At 63.4% G+C, this 13,257-nt stretch overlaps 1 protein-coding gene across 26 annotated transcripts in view; it reads right to left on the bottom strand.

Moving 5' to 3' along the window:
- The window catches only part of KIF1A (kinesin family member 1A), an 86,899-nt gene that overhangs the window by 37,947 nt on the left and 35,695 nt on the right, over nt 1-13,257 (bottom strand). For 13 of the 26 annotated variants that reach the window (XM_073217807.1, XM_073217809.1, XM_073217810.1 and 10 more), the window contains exons 11-25: nt 11,672-11,747; nt 10,110-10,188; nt 9,081-9,223; nt 8,692-8,718; nt 7,388-7,599; nt 6,541-6,620; nt 6,164-6,239; nt 3,865-3,944; nt 3,512-3,618; nt 2,574-2,657; nt 2,028-2,208; nt 1,883-1,955; nt 1,609-1,702; nt 571-719; nt 89-267 (exon numbers count right to left, since the gene is read on the bottom strand). In XM_073217807.1, the coding sequence (XP_073073908.1) occupies nt 89-267; nt 571-719; nt 1,609-1,702; nt 1,883-1,955; nt 2,028-2,208; nt 2,574-2,657; nt 3,512-3,618; nt 3,865-3,944; nt 6,164-6,239; nt 6,541-6,620; nt 7,388-7,599; nt 8,692-8,718; nt 9,081-9,223; nt 10,110-10,188; nt 11,672-11,747 (1,640 nt within the window). The remainder of the gene's footprint in view (nt 1-88; nt 268-570; nt 720-1,608; nt 1,703-1,882; nt 1,956-2,027; nt 2,209-2,573; nt 2,658-3,511; nt 3,619-3,864; nt 3,945-6,163; nt 6,240-6,540; nt 6,621-7,387; nt 7,600-8,691; nt 8,719-9,080; nt 9,224-10,109; nt 10,189-11,671; nt 11,748-13,257) is intronic. The other 13 variants (XM_073217817.1, XM_073217819.1, XM_073217820.1 and 10 more) reach the window with 2 other exon arrangements.

Here is a 13,257-nt window from a genome sequence, read left to right as displayed (position 1 = left end):
TGGACATGTAGGCACCACAAAACCTGTGCCCACCCCAAAGGCCCAGGCAGGGTCACCCCTGTGCCCAGCTCAGCTGCCCCCACCACACCTGAGCTTCTCCAGCGTCCAGTAATGGGTGGCCCCATTCTTCTGGTCCTGGACCTCCACGGCCACGATGGTGCGGGGGAAGGGGCGCGTCTCCCGGTCCTTGGCAGCCTCTGGGGGCAGCAGATCCGGCGGTAGCGGAGAGTAGAGAGTGTCTGTGAGCAGGACGAACTGGAACTGGACCTGTGACAGTACAAGGGGACTGCCTATCAGCTGCAGTGGGGGCACAGCCCGGGGGCTCCTGCCTACCGCCTGGAGATCACAGCGGCACCCACTGCGGCCACTGAGCCCTCCACTAGCTGCTGGACTGGACACTACACCTGCTGGCCAGCCCACCCCGAGCTCAGTCAGGCCCTGGCCTCTGCGCGGCCCACCTTCTGCAGCCCTGGTCAGGCGACCACCCCAGAGGCAGAGGGCCCAGTGCCGAGCAGCGCTAAGCCCTGCAGAGAGCAGGACCAGCCAAGATGGGCATGGGAGCCCACCCACCTTCTTCTTGAGCTCCACGCTGATGGCGTTGGCCTCCTTGAGGAAGATGGCGTTGCCCCACAGCAGGTCCCGCAGGGACGTGAACTGGTACCACTTCCACTTCCGGAAGGCCCACAGCGCCAGTTCGCACTCCCTCTCTGTCCACTGGACTGTGGGATGGGTGCACAGGATCACCACCAAGGGCCACGTCATTCGACCTGAGCCCAGGCTGGGGCTCTGTTTTTGGGCCCCTAATTTCACACTAACTCTTCTGGGCGCTCAGAAAGAAAACAAGCAGAAAGATATGCCCCAGGAAGGGGCCTGACATGGCTCAGCGGGCCCCAGGGAGGCAGAGCGCTCTCAGCAAGGGCTGTGGGGGCAGAACACAGACTCACAGCCATGACCTGAGGGAGGGGCAGGAGACGGCTGGCTGACCCACATGCCCCCTCCCAGCTCACGTGCCCTCTGTCAGGAGAGAGGACAGGCAGAGATGCCAGGAGGGGCCCATCCTCCAGATGAGCCCTCCCCTAAGCACCCCCACCCCGAGGGAAGGAGCCTTGTTGGGCAGGCAAGCCCAGACAAGGGGAGGCCAAGGTCACTCAGCACGAAGGCACTGACCAGCTGACCAGAGGCCAAGTGGCATGTGAGCCCCGAGCCCGACTCCCCGTGTGCTTGGGTCCTGCAGCGCCCCTCAAAGCCTGGGGCAGCATGCAGTCAGCAGGGGGCCGCCCGGGCAAGCACACAGAAAACGGTTCCTGAGGAGCAGCGCAGAAGGACCACGTCCCGGGGGCACCGGCCCCACACTGGCAGGCAGCGCCCTGTGCTAGAGCCCTCATGGCGCCATCTTCCCCATTGCTCCTGCCAGAGCCTGCACGTGTGTGCGTGCCTGTGTGCACACGTTATGTACACACAGTCCCCAAGACCTCCCTCCGTGTGTGCCTCTCAGAGACACGCGGGGACCCCTGGGCAAAGGTGCTGACCAGCTGACCTCCAGGGAGCAGCCCAAGGGCTGCCCCTTCTCTGAGACCCTGCCCCCTGCACGCCTGCGGAGCTGCTCACCTTCGTCCTCCGGCTCCTCCTCCTCGTCGTTGGCCTCGGGGTAGTACCGGGAGTCCATCTGCCTCTGCAGGGCCTCCAGCTTACTCTCATAGTCCTGAGCACAGAAGCAAGGACTGACTCCACGTGGAGATCAGGTGCCCCCAGCCTTCCCATTGGGCCTCCAGTGGGGGGTTCCCAGGGCCTGCCCAGCTTAGCAACTGCCTGGGGAGCTGAGAGTCGGGCTGGTAAAGCAGGCACCCTGGCTCCTTCAGCCCCGGCGTGGGGGCCGCCTCACCAGCCTCTGCTGCTCCAGCAGGTAGGTGGCCTCCTCCCGCTCCCGGCGGTACTGGTCCTCCAGCTCCTGGAGCCTGCAAGAGCGGTGAGGGTGAGCGGTCTGGGCGATGTGGCAGGGGTGGGCAGGGCAGCTGGCGGAGGCCCACCTCTGCTCCATCTCCTGCTTCATGTCGATGCCCTGTTTCTCCAGCAGCTCACGCTGGGCGAAGGCCCAGTCCACAGGCTCGGCAGGAGTCTCGGCACATGGCGTGCGCTCACGCTCCTGCCTCGCCTGTTCGGGGTGGTTGAACCGGAACACGTGGCTCTTTCCCATGATGATTCGGTTTCCTGGGGCACAGAGGCAAGGCTGGATGTGGAACCTGCAGCCTCAGGGTAGCCTCAAGGGTGAGACATGGAAGTGCAGGTGCTTCCTCCAATGGGGGTCGCAGCGTCATCCACCCAGGGAGGGCCCCAGACTCCAGGAGCCCCCAGGCCTATAGGTCAGTCCTCCCTAGGCCTCACCCAGCCCTCTCAGCTGCTTATGTCCCCATACTCCCTGCCCTGAGCCCAGATTGCAGCTGGGTCTAGGGGCCAGGAGGGGGACCCCAAGTTGAAGCCTCCCCTCCCAGCCTGGGCCCTGCCATGAGCCAGCAGTCAGACCCAGTCCCAAAACAACAGGGGAGAAGGAGACAGCGCGGTCACCCCGGCCGCACCTGACCGCAGGATGCTGGGCTCTGTGACTTTCTTGCCATTAACGTAGGTGTCTGCTCCATCACAGGGCTCCAGGGTCACCACGGCTACAGGACAGGGGTGGGGGACCAGGGAGGACCATGAGGGTTGTCATCCAGGTGGCCAGACCCTTTGCCCACCTGCAGGGCTCAGCGCACCTGGCCCACCAGGCCTCTCTCCTCCCTGCTAGCTGCAGAGCCTGACTTTTGGTCTCAGAGAAGCTGAAAGGGGTTGCTCTCAGCCGATAGATAAGGAAAGTGATGCCAAATGTCCCCAGGTCAGAGAGCTAGAGGGCTGGCTGTCCTGGGCTGACCTCTGAGGCCTGTCAGCGTCTCCAGGTGGGCACAGATGGGAAATAGTGGCTAGTACACCCCTGGTGGTCCTAGAGCCCCTCTGGGCTTTGTGCTCACCAACCCGGGGGAGGACAGGCTTTGAGGACAGAGAATTCTGGGTAAAGCAATGTCCCAACACTGGCTGAAGCCACCACCCCAAGGTGTCCCAGCCACCCAGCGGGCTTTGGTCACTGGCCTGCCACACAGAGCTTGGGGCATGGGTGACACAGCAGGTACCTCCCCTCTAAGAGGGTCACGCTGCAGACAGGTGATGGGAGGGGGCTGGCAGGCAGGCGGGGGAAATGGGCAGATGGCTGCTCCACAGCCGACAGGAAAACAGGGTCTCAAAATAGTTCTCCACTCTGGGACTGGGTTTATGTCCATGGCTCACTGTCCTGTACCACAAACATCCCCAACCACCCCCACATGGGGAGGGGGCCCTGTGTCCCCCAGCCCAGCCTTCAAGGCACCCTTCTCATGGGAACTGACTGGGTGGAGGGATGGCGGGGTGGCCTGGGGCTGACCCTGTGAGCCTCTCTGAAGCCTGACCATCAGTGCTGAGGAGGTGGGGGGAGCAGGGCTGGGCCCACCTTCACTGCCCCCTCGGGAGTCGCTCCGGAAGACACAGTGCTCCTCCTTGATGAAGTGCCCGCTCAGGACGATGTCCTGCCGCCGCTCTGCATCCTCCCGGCCCACTCTGGGGGCAGGCGCACTGTCAGCACTGGCCCCAACCAGCACACCCATGACAACACCCACTGGCCCCCCGCCAGGGCCCCCTGCGGCCTCCAAGGCCACCCAGCTGGCCTCCTGCAGGAACTGCCCAGGGTGCACATGAGTGGGAACCCAGGGGTACCCCCCAAACCCAGCCTGGCCCACGGGATCACCTCCAGCAGGGAGCATGGGCAGGCTACACCCTGGGGGCCTGTGCCCCTCTGGCCCGTACCTGGTGACCCCATCCTTGATGTAGTAGAGGAGGCACTCAGACATCAGTGGGTCCTCATTCAGGTTGACGAGGTGTGGGGTCTGGGGAAACAGGAGGGAAAGCTCTCCAGCGGAGGGCAGGAGCCCGGCACTGGCCACCCGCCTGACCTCTCCCACAAGGTGCCAGGTCACCACCAGCCCCAGGCCTGTCCTCCTGGGGACACAGTATGCTCACAGCCTGGCAGATGACAAGAAAGGCGAAAGGAAAGCCTCCCTGAGGAGCAGTCTCTGATGGGGACCCTGGAGAGCTGGGGACACAGCTGCCAGGCAGCAGGCTACGTGGGGCTCAGCCCAGGCACTCAGCCTGTGCTGCGCCCGTGGACGAACAGGGTGCAGGCTTGGTCCCGTGGAGTCTGGGGCACTGGAGTCTGGGCGCATTCCTCTGTGCTAAAGAGGGCTGTGGGGCATACAGGAGCTAAGGGCTCCAGTGGACTGGTGGGTCAGGAACCACTAGGACGCTGGCAGGGAGGAGGGCTTGGGCCCTGGGGTGGAGCAGAGGCTGCGAAGGAAGTCCCTGCTAGCCACCTGGGTTGGACTCCATGCCTCTCCTGTCCACGGGCCTACCAAAGGCGACAGCCTCCCACCAGCTGCCCGTCTAAGCCCTGCCCCACCTGCCCCAGCAGGGGCTGGACCCCCCATCTCTGCCTCCTCCACTGCTCTCACTCCAGGGTCTCTGTGCCCCCAGCACTTCTAGGGCACTCCATACTGTGTCCCAGGCAAGGGTCCTACAGCATGGTGGAGGCTGGGACAGCTTCCTCAGTTTCCCATCTGGTGCCTTGGGGCAAGCTGCCCCCACCCCAGTGTGTACCTCCCACAATACCCCACCCACACCCCGTGCAAGTTGTAAAGATGTGGTCATCAGACACTAGGGACAAACCACCCCAACCAGACCCTTCCCCTGAGCAGGGAGGGCATCCAGCCAGGCAGGGCCTGTGCCCACCCTCCCAGCTTGCATATGTGCTCTTCGGGGTCTCTGGAATGCTGCTCTCTTGGGAGGAGGTATCCCAGGCGTCCTCCAGGCTTCCCTCCCACTCTTGGGTAGTGCCCAGACCTGGACCACCAGCAAATCCCTCTGCCACCACGAAGTCAAAGGACCCGGGGAGCAAGTGTCCTGAGGACACCTGTGCCCACAGCTGTGCTCGCCAGTCCCAGGCTACACCCCAACCCCCAGGTAGCCCAGGAACAGTCCGCTCAGAAGAAACCAAAGGCCACCCCAGAGAGGAAGTGAATGGAAGAAGACCCCTCCAGGCTCCACCTGCTCCACAGGCCATCCCAAGTACTGGTCCACAGGCCTCCCTGGCACCTGGCTTCCTGATGGCCTCAGCACGTGCTGCTCCCGGCCTGGCAGTGGGGGGCAGAAGCCCAGGGAGCCTGGCCCATCCACCTGGGTGCGGAGCCCATCACACCTAGTCTCATGCCCCAATTCCCTCAGGGTCCCCACAGCACATGCCACTGGCTTCACTGACTGGCAAACACAGAAACCCTTGCCCCAGACAAGGCCGGGGTGAAAAGCTGGCCATAGCGGGGCTGCTCCGGGGAAGGCAGGCCAGGTGTTTGTTCACTAATGAGGTAGCAGGGGCAGGGCCTGGACAGCCCTACCCTGGGGTCATAACACACCACTGCCACCACCTCCAGGCTTGAAGCTCGTTGCCTAAGGGCTCTAAAGGTCTGGCGATCTTTGGGATGGATGTGGGGGGTCTGGGTCCTAGATTTACCAGAGACTTTCCCAAATGCTCATGCTATATCCCATCTGAGCTACTGAATGAGAGGTGCTCTGCTCCATCTGAGGGCCTTGAGCTGACAGGGCTGGGTCTGATGGGTGAAGGGGAAGAGAGGGGTCCTGGTGGGGCTGCCAGACTCCACTTTAGCTAAGCTCCAAGAGGGCAGCTGGCTCCCAGCTCCACATCCAGCCAGGCCCTGGCCAGGGGCAACACAGGCTGCAGGCAGGTCCAGGACCCACGTGTTTCAGGATCCGCAGTTTCACCAACCTCCAGGTGCTCAGGCTACCCCTCAGGCAGCTAGGTGACCTATCTAGGTGTCCCAAGGCCACAGGGACAGCCTGCTGGGAGGAAGTGGGCCATTGCCCACACAGGGAAGGCCTGGTTGTGGGTGGGCATGGCCCCTGTTACGCAGCCCCATGGCCGTGTCTCCACACCCAAGAGGATCCCTCCAACCTTTCAGAGGATCTGGCACCCTGGAAAGGGCCATGGGTCACCCTGCCCACGTCAGGGCAGTACCACAGTACTGGGACTGGTGCCTACCTTTTTGGGAGAGAACACTCCCAGGGTGCCGCCGTCCTCTCGCATGGCTACGCCCATCTCAGCCAGCAGCGCTTCCCTGGGAGGCAGGGACGGGGGTCAGCTTGAACCTTGAGGGGCTGCAGGGCCTGCCTCATCCCAACTGACCACAGGCCAACTGGGAGCTGGTGAGGTCCTGGCCACAGGGCAGCGCCCAGCAGCCTCCCATCTGGCCAGTGAGTTATGGCACCTGCTTATAGGGCAGGCCACCTGATCTAACGGGGCCAGTGGTGACATGGGGTGGGGGGTCGCTGGGCAGGAGGAGCCAGGTCTGTCTTGTGCTGGGACATGGCCACCCAGGTGTGGGAGCCCGGGGTACAGCGTGGTGCCCCCTCGCCCACCTCTCCATCCGGATGGCTTCAGTCCGCCGTAGCTTCTCTTCCCAAGTCTCGTTGAGCTCAGCTATGATCTTCTCTGTCTCCTGGGAAGGGACACAGGCAGAATGAGGACAGGGGCCGATGGGTGGACAACCAGGAGAAGGGCAGCCCCCTGCAGGGCATGGAGGCCCAAAAACCCTGATTCTTGGGTCCTTCCTGGCAGGGCAAAGTTGGAAAGATCAAGGTGAAGGGCTGAGGGTTAACGTGTTCTACGGAACGCCCCAGAGAAGGAAAGAGCAGAGTGAGCTGGAGGGAGAGAAACGGACGCTGGTTCCGAGGCCCTCCTGCAGCCTCAGCAGTCGTCCCTGTTCCTGCCCAGCCCTCCACGTAGGGGCCTCCGCCCCCATCCCCACCCCACCTCCTGGGCCTTTGCCTTGGTCCCTCAGGCCCCTCAGCTCACCCCACCACCCAGCACCTAGCACTTCAAAGGAGCTCAGAGTTGCAGCCTAAAGCCTGCCCTCCCTGTCACAGTGAATATCCTCGGGCAGGTGCAAGCACAGGGCTGCTGAGAGGCGGGGAGGAGCCCAGAGGATGCACGCTCTTCTCAGCAGGGGGCGGGGTCCATGGTGCTGAGCAGAACCCTGCCAGTGGGGGGGGCACCGAGGCTGAGGCTCAGCCTGCACCCACCTGTACACCTCCATCCCAGCCCACCTTCAGCCGCTAGCACAACCATTCACCAAGGAGAGGATTCGCACCTGCCCCGGCGTCCAGCCCCCAGACAGGGGGCCCCGGGGAGGGCCAGGAGACACCCAGTTCTCTAGGCGCAGCCCATTTTCCCAGAGCCTGGTGCCCCTGGCCACCGGGCCCTCACCTTCAGCCTCTCAATGGCCTCCTCACTGCCTGGGGCAAACAAGATGCGCTCGTGCAGACTGGACACGGAGGCAGCACGGCTGGACAGGGCCGAGAGCGAGGATGAGGGGCTCACGCCCACCAGGGCGTTGGTCACTGTGGAGAGATTGTCAGGGGCTTGACTCAACTCCGCCCTGCCACGGTTATGGTTATTGTTCTCAAGGTCGGACACATCTACGGGAGGAAGGGGAGAGGAGGGTGGGCAGACAGACAGGAGGGAGAGAAAAGAAAGACCGAGTTGGGAAAAGCCAGAGGTGGTGAAGAGACAGCAGGAAGCGGAAACCACGAGCCAGGCTCAGCCGGCCCACACTGGACAAGCGCATGCAGGGTGGCCTGACCCCACGCTGGGACCAGCTGGGTGCCAGCCCCACCCCACCCCCTCAAAGCAGCAGGTCCCCAGGCCCTGGGCACCCCTCAGCTCCTCTCTGCTCTTCTGCGCCTGCAAGCCCAGCCACGCCTTCTGGACCACCCTGTGCCTCCGCACCAGCACCCAAGTATGTGAGTATGTCCCTGCCAGTGGCCTCCCTGCCCCCAGGGCCCTGTGGCCCATCCTCATACCCCTGCTGTGGGCACCCACCCCTGCATCCTCCACCAACAAGACCTAATAACTGTGCAGTGCCACTGAGCAGGGATATCAGCCCAAAGAATGCCCTGGACGAGAGACAGACTGCGGGACCCCAAGGGAGCCCCTATTTGTGCATGCCCAAGAGGCTGTTCTGGGCCCCGGGTTCCCCCTGCACTGGGGCACCTAGAGAGCCCTCACCACCCCAGGGCTCTGTGCCGTGGGGGTGGGAGGTGCCCAGAGGCCCCGCAGAAGCAGACACACAGCAGAGCAGCAGCAAACACAGGACAGCACGGGCTCTGGGGACCCCAAGGTGCAAAGGCACCAAACCACATGCCCTGCCCTGGGAACCAGGCCCAAGGCAGGCAGGTGTCAGGGAAACCTGGCCTTTGAGGGCCCCCAGCTCTGCTGGCACCCTGGAAGCCCAGAGCTCAGCAGCCTGACCTCAGCCATTTCAGCCCCAGAAGGCCTTGGCTGCACCTGCCTCCCTGTTGCCCATTCCCATGCAGACACAAGATGACAAGGTGGCATGGGCTCAAGGCAGCAGACCCTGCGTCTAGCAGGAGGGCACCTGTGAGTGAGAGGACCTTGTTCCCAGACCCCAAAAGAGGGGAGGTGGAGGGGGTTGCCCCACCGTGCTGCCCTACACCCGGCCAGGCCAGGACAGAAGCAGGGATGCAGAGAGCAGCAGAGGGGATACACACATTTAGGTCCTCCGGGCACAGTGTTGGCTATGGGAGGGGAAGTGTAGGGAGGAAGGAGAGACAGAGAAACAGAACAGGTTTGTCTCCGGAGAGTCCGGGCACGCCTGCAGCAGGTCGGGCATTGGGCAGGGTTGTGGCCGGTCTTCATCACCTGTGGTTTGCTGGTGTGGCTTCCAGTAAATCATCTCTGGCCTGCCTGGGCCAATGCCAACCCCAAGCCATGCAGTCCACCCAGGCCGAGGCCAAAAACCCCAGCCTTCCATTGGGAGCTCAGAGCGAGGCCCAGGATCGAGGCCAGAGGGCCGAGGCCACAGGTGTGTGGTGGTCGGGGGAGGAGAGGCCATGTGGCCCACCTGCCCTGCCTGGGAGAGGCAGGTGCAGACACTCACTGTCAGTGATGTCCCCGAGACCCTGGGCATACAGCAGGTCCCGCAGCCGGGTCACCTCATCCTTCAGCTCTCGAATCAGCTTGTTGTTGGGGTCCTCATTGATGACAGCATTGCATCGGATCTGCTTGGCCCGGTCAGCGTACCTGGGCAGCACAGGGAGCTGGCAGCTGAGCCCTGCCCAGCAGGCCCAAAGGTGCCCAGAGCCCTGCCTGGGCACAGCTGGACCTCCAGCCAGTGGAGATGTCACCACCCCAGCTGGGCTTTCACACAGAGCAAGAACTCTTTTCCCCTTGCAGTCACTGGGGCCACTGGCCAGGGGCCTACAGGTAGTGTTCCCCGGCCCTGGAGCACCCACTTGGGGAAACCGGGGCCCTGGGAGGGCAGGATGGCATCTTCTCCCCACAGTGAGGCTCTCACACCTGGACCTGTGGTCCCAGGATCGAGGGAGCAGGTCTAACCTGCAGGGGTATGTGAAAACATGTGCACCTGCTCCAGCCGGCACCACACAGGCACACAGGCGTGTGCATGTCACAGATGAGTGCGTGGGCTTCTATAGAGACCCATGCCCTTCCTATCTCTTATTACTGGTGCTGTGTGGCCAGAAGAGGCCAGATTCTGCCGACCAGGTAGGTGGCTAAGCAGCCTCCAGCAGGGCTGGGGACGAGGCTCCCACCCATGGTGCCTGCCCTGCACCCAGAGGGACTGTCCCACAGGCCATGCCTCTTGGCTAAGTGGAGACCCCCAATAGCTCCCAGGCCGACAGCTGAGTGCAAATTGGAGCACAGCTCTCCGGGGCTGGACCAAGGGGGCCCCGGGCTACTCACAGCCCCACAGTGTACCCCAAAGGGTGGTGAGAATGGAACGGGCCCCACGCAGACCCAGGTGCCCCCGACAGACACTTGGAGCCTCAGGGAGTCACAGGTAGATGGCCCCCAAAGAGGTGTTCTCACCTGGCTGGAGGGATCCACTCCCACCCCCACTCCCCCGGAGCTGGGGTCAGGGCAGGGCCCACCTCCCTCAGGAACGCACCTCAGCGTGCTCAGTGTCTCGTCATAGTTGATGTCTGCGGGGCTCAGAGCTGCCACCATGGCTGTCCTAGAGTTCCCACCTGCGGGGAGAAAACCAGGCCGTGCCCAGTGCAGGGTCAGCCCCACTGGCACGTCCGGTCCCCTCCCAAGGTTGTAGCTGGTGAGGCTGAGGCCTGAGAGGTAAACTGAATCATGGGTCAACCGGGAGATCAGGGGTGGTTGGTTCTCATCGCAGGACCCAGCACCTGGGTGATCCTTCTGCCTGGCGTCTTCCTCAAGTTTGGGGTCATTTTCCAACAACCAGACCTCCCCATCGCCATAATGAAGTGGGAAGTAGGGGAGGGTTTATGACGTTCACTGTGAGAAGGGCTGCTATGTTCAACAATTTCTCTACTCTTATCCTTCCTACTTGGAACATTTTCCCCAGCACGGGATGCCAGACGCCTGGTCTGCAGCAGCGGGACCCCCACATGGGGCAGCACCGGCTTGACTTCAGTTCAGACACCAACCTATCGCCTGTGGGCCCCTGGCAGGGCAAACACTGGGCAGTCGTCCCAGTGGGTACCCGGCTTCAGGGCCGCTGCCTCTGCATGCGCGGTTTGGACAGGGAGCCTCTCCTGCTCCAGCCTGGGGACCGGTGTCCCAGGGCCGTATTCCCAGGGTGTGACCCCCACAGGGACTGAGACATGCCATTGTGAAGGGTTGGGAGTGCAGTGCTGTGCCAGGTGCCGGGGGGCTGTGTGGGGGGCTGCCCTGTCCCACCCTAGGGTTGGACCTCGGTGGCCCTGGGGGAGGGACTTCCTTCCCAGCCCCCGTCTGATGAAGGGGCATGCATTCCCATGGCCCTCCTGTCCACTGTCAGTGGGGTCCCCCTGCCCTGGGAGCCACCGTCTGCCCTCTCCTCCACCTGGGAGGCCTGACTGGCGCCTACCACTGGCCCACGCTGAAGGTCATCAGCAGGGCTGCCACCCGGCCACGGAAGGCTGCACACCCAGGTGTCTGTGATCCCCACGTCAGCCTGAGACATGACCTCCCTGGGTGTTAGCCCCCAGCTGTAAACGTAGCACAGGAGAATACCAGAGGTTTCTGGGGGGAGGGGTCAGCACCGGGGGCATTTCAGTCCCCACCTCCCCATCTATCACTCACTATCTAGGAATTTGGGCAGGGAGGACGAGGAGAAATTTATAGCAGTTGCCCAAAACCCAGCAAGCTGGGCTTCCCAGAACCATGGAGCCAGGGGTACCTGATACAGATGAGGGAACTGAGGCCCAGAAAGGGGTGGGTACTTGCTCTGGGTGTCACAGACCTGAACCAGGAGCACTGCAGTGGGTGGGGGTGGGGGTGTCCTGTGGCCCCTGGGCCGTCCCCACCCCCACCCGTGCTTTTGTTAACCCTCTGCTGGCCACCGCCCAAGTCCCCAGAAGGCCCTCCTGGTTCGCCCCAGCCTTGGGCCGGAAGGGTGAGAGGCCTTCTGGAGGTTGAGCACCCTCCCCAGGCAAGGACAGGACAATGGCCCCCGGTGGACACTGGAACCCTGGGGATGGGCCGAAGTATGATCCTCACCCAGGTTTTCCCGGAGGAGCCAGGTCAGCACCGAATCTCTGTACGGAATGAAATCTGTTTTCTTCTTTTTCTTGTTCTGTTGGGGAGGAACAGTCAAGGTCAACCCTGGGCTCCCCAAAGGGAAGGGAGATGGAGGGGCCAGCACAGGGCCTGCAGGGCAGGTCCCAGAGCCAAGGGTGGCTGTAGGGGCAGGGCTGGGCCAGCTCTCAAGGCCCCCGGTGCGGACCCCAGGCCGCCACACTGCTGCTGCCACACGGGGCTAGAATCAGGGACTTGCTGGCATGTCCCTCAGTTCCTCCCTCAGCTGCCCTGCCACTTGTCTAGGCCTCACAGCTGGATCCCAGCAAGGTGTACTGATGCCACACCCCGTGTCCCCGTGTACCCTCCCTCCAATCTTCAGGACCACGCGAGCCCCACCCCGCCTCCAACGCCATCAGCGGCTCGGGGGCTAGGAAGAGGCTGCGCCACTAAACGGCACTCGGGCCTCTGCCCCCCCACGCGGCAGTCGCCCTCCCTCTGCCCCCCCGCGCCCCGCTTTCCCCCGGAGGCCAGCTGCTAAGCCCCTCCTCTGACAGCGCCCCTCCCCTCTGAGCAAGCGTCCTGCGCACCCTGGCCTCTGGCCTGGCTCTTCATTCCTGATAAGGAGAGCAGGTCATTAAAAATGGACTCCAGCCCACGAAATGGCCGCTGGGAACCGACTCTCATGGGCGCTCCGTGACTGATGATGCCACGGGCCGTGGACACTCATTTGCCAGTGTCTACGTGCCCACGTGCATGGTTGCTTAGAAGCCTTGCTGACACCTGCCTGGCTGGCAGCCGTGGCCCCCGGCCCTGGAGCCCCTACCCAGGGAGGCCAGCGCAGCTGCCCCCACCAGCGCTGTGCCGGGTGTACGCGCGCGTCACCACTGGTCGGGACGATCCCCGCAGAGCTCCGCCAGCCCGCCGGGGACACAGACTGGACTCGGAGACAGGCGTGGGCGCAGAGATGCCATGCTGGCCTCGCTGTGGGGGTGGCCCTCCCGGGACCGCGAGGCAGGGCTGCGGGCTGCCCTCCTGCAGGGGAGCCCGGTGGGTGCGGGGCTCTGCTTCTCGGCTGCGGTTCTCATCCTCCTGCGCCCACGGCAGACGCAGGGCGGTCACCCCGTCCCGCCAGCGGGAGCCCCGGCCCCCCGGTCCTCGCCTGGCTCCTCACTTTCTCACCCAGCCTCCCAGGCGTCCCCCCCGCTGCCCGCCGCCCCCTGCAGCTCCTCACACAGTCCTGCGACTCGCCCACGCAATTCTCACACTTCCCCCCATAATTCTGCACAATTCCTCACAGTTCCTCCCATAGTTCACTAGGTCCTACCCGCGGCCCCAGTTCCTCGCCGTTCACACACACACAGCTCCGGACTCCCTGCAGAGTTCCCCTCAACAGGGCCCCACATTGCTGACCTTACAAATAAAACTGTACCGGCAATAAAATGGGTTTATTCGGGAAGAGCTGAGAACTACAATTCTAAAGAACCTACAGCAAAACCTCAGACCGGCCCAAAGAAGTAGGAAGGAGGCTCTTTTATAGGGGAGTGAATAGGCGGGGCTGCTAATAA

Source organism: Manis javanica, chromosome 12 (genome assembly GCF_040802235.1).
Source record: "Manis javanica isolate MJ-LG chromosome 12, MJ_LKY, whole genome shotgun sequence".
In the NCBI taxonomy this organism is placed as follows: domain Eukaryota; kingdom Metazoa; phylum Chordata; class Mammalia; order Pholidota; family Manidae; genus Manis; species Manis javanica.
The sequence above is the reverse complement of the archived record's forward strand: the minus strand, read 5'-3'. Positions and strand labels throughout refer to the sequence as shown.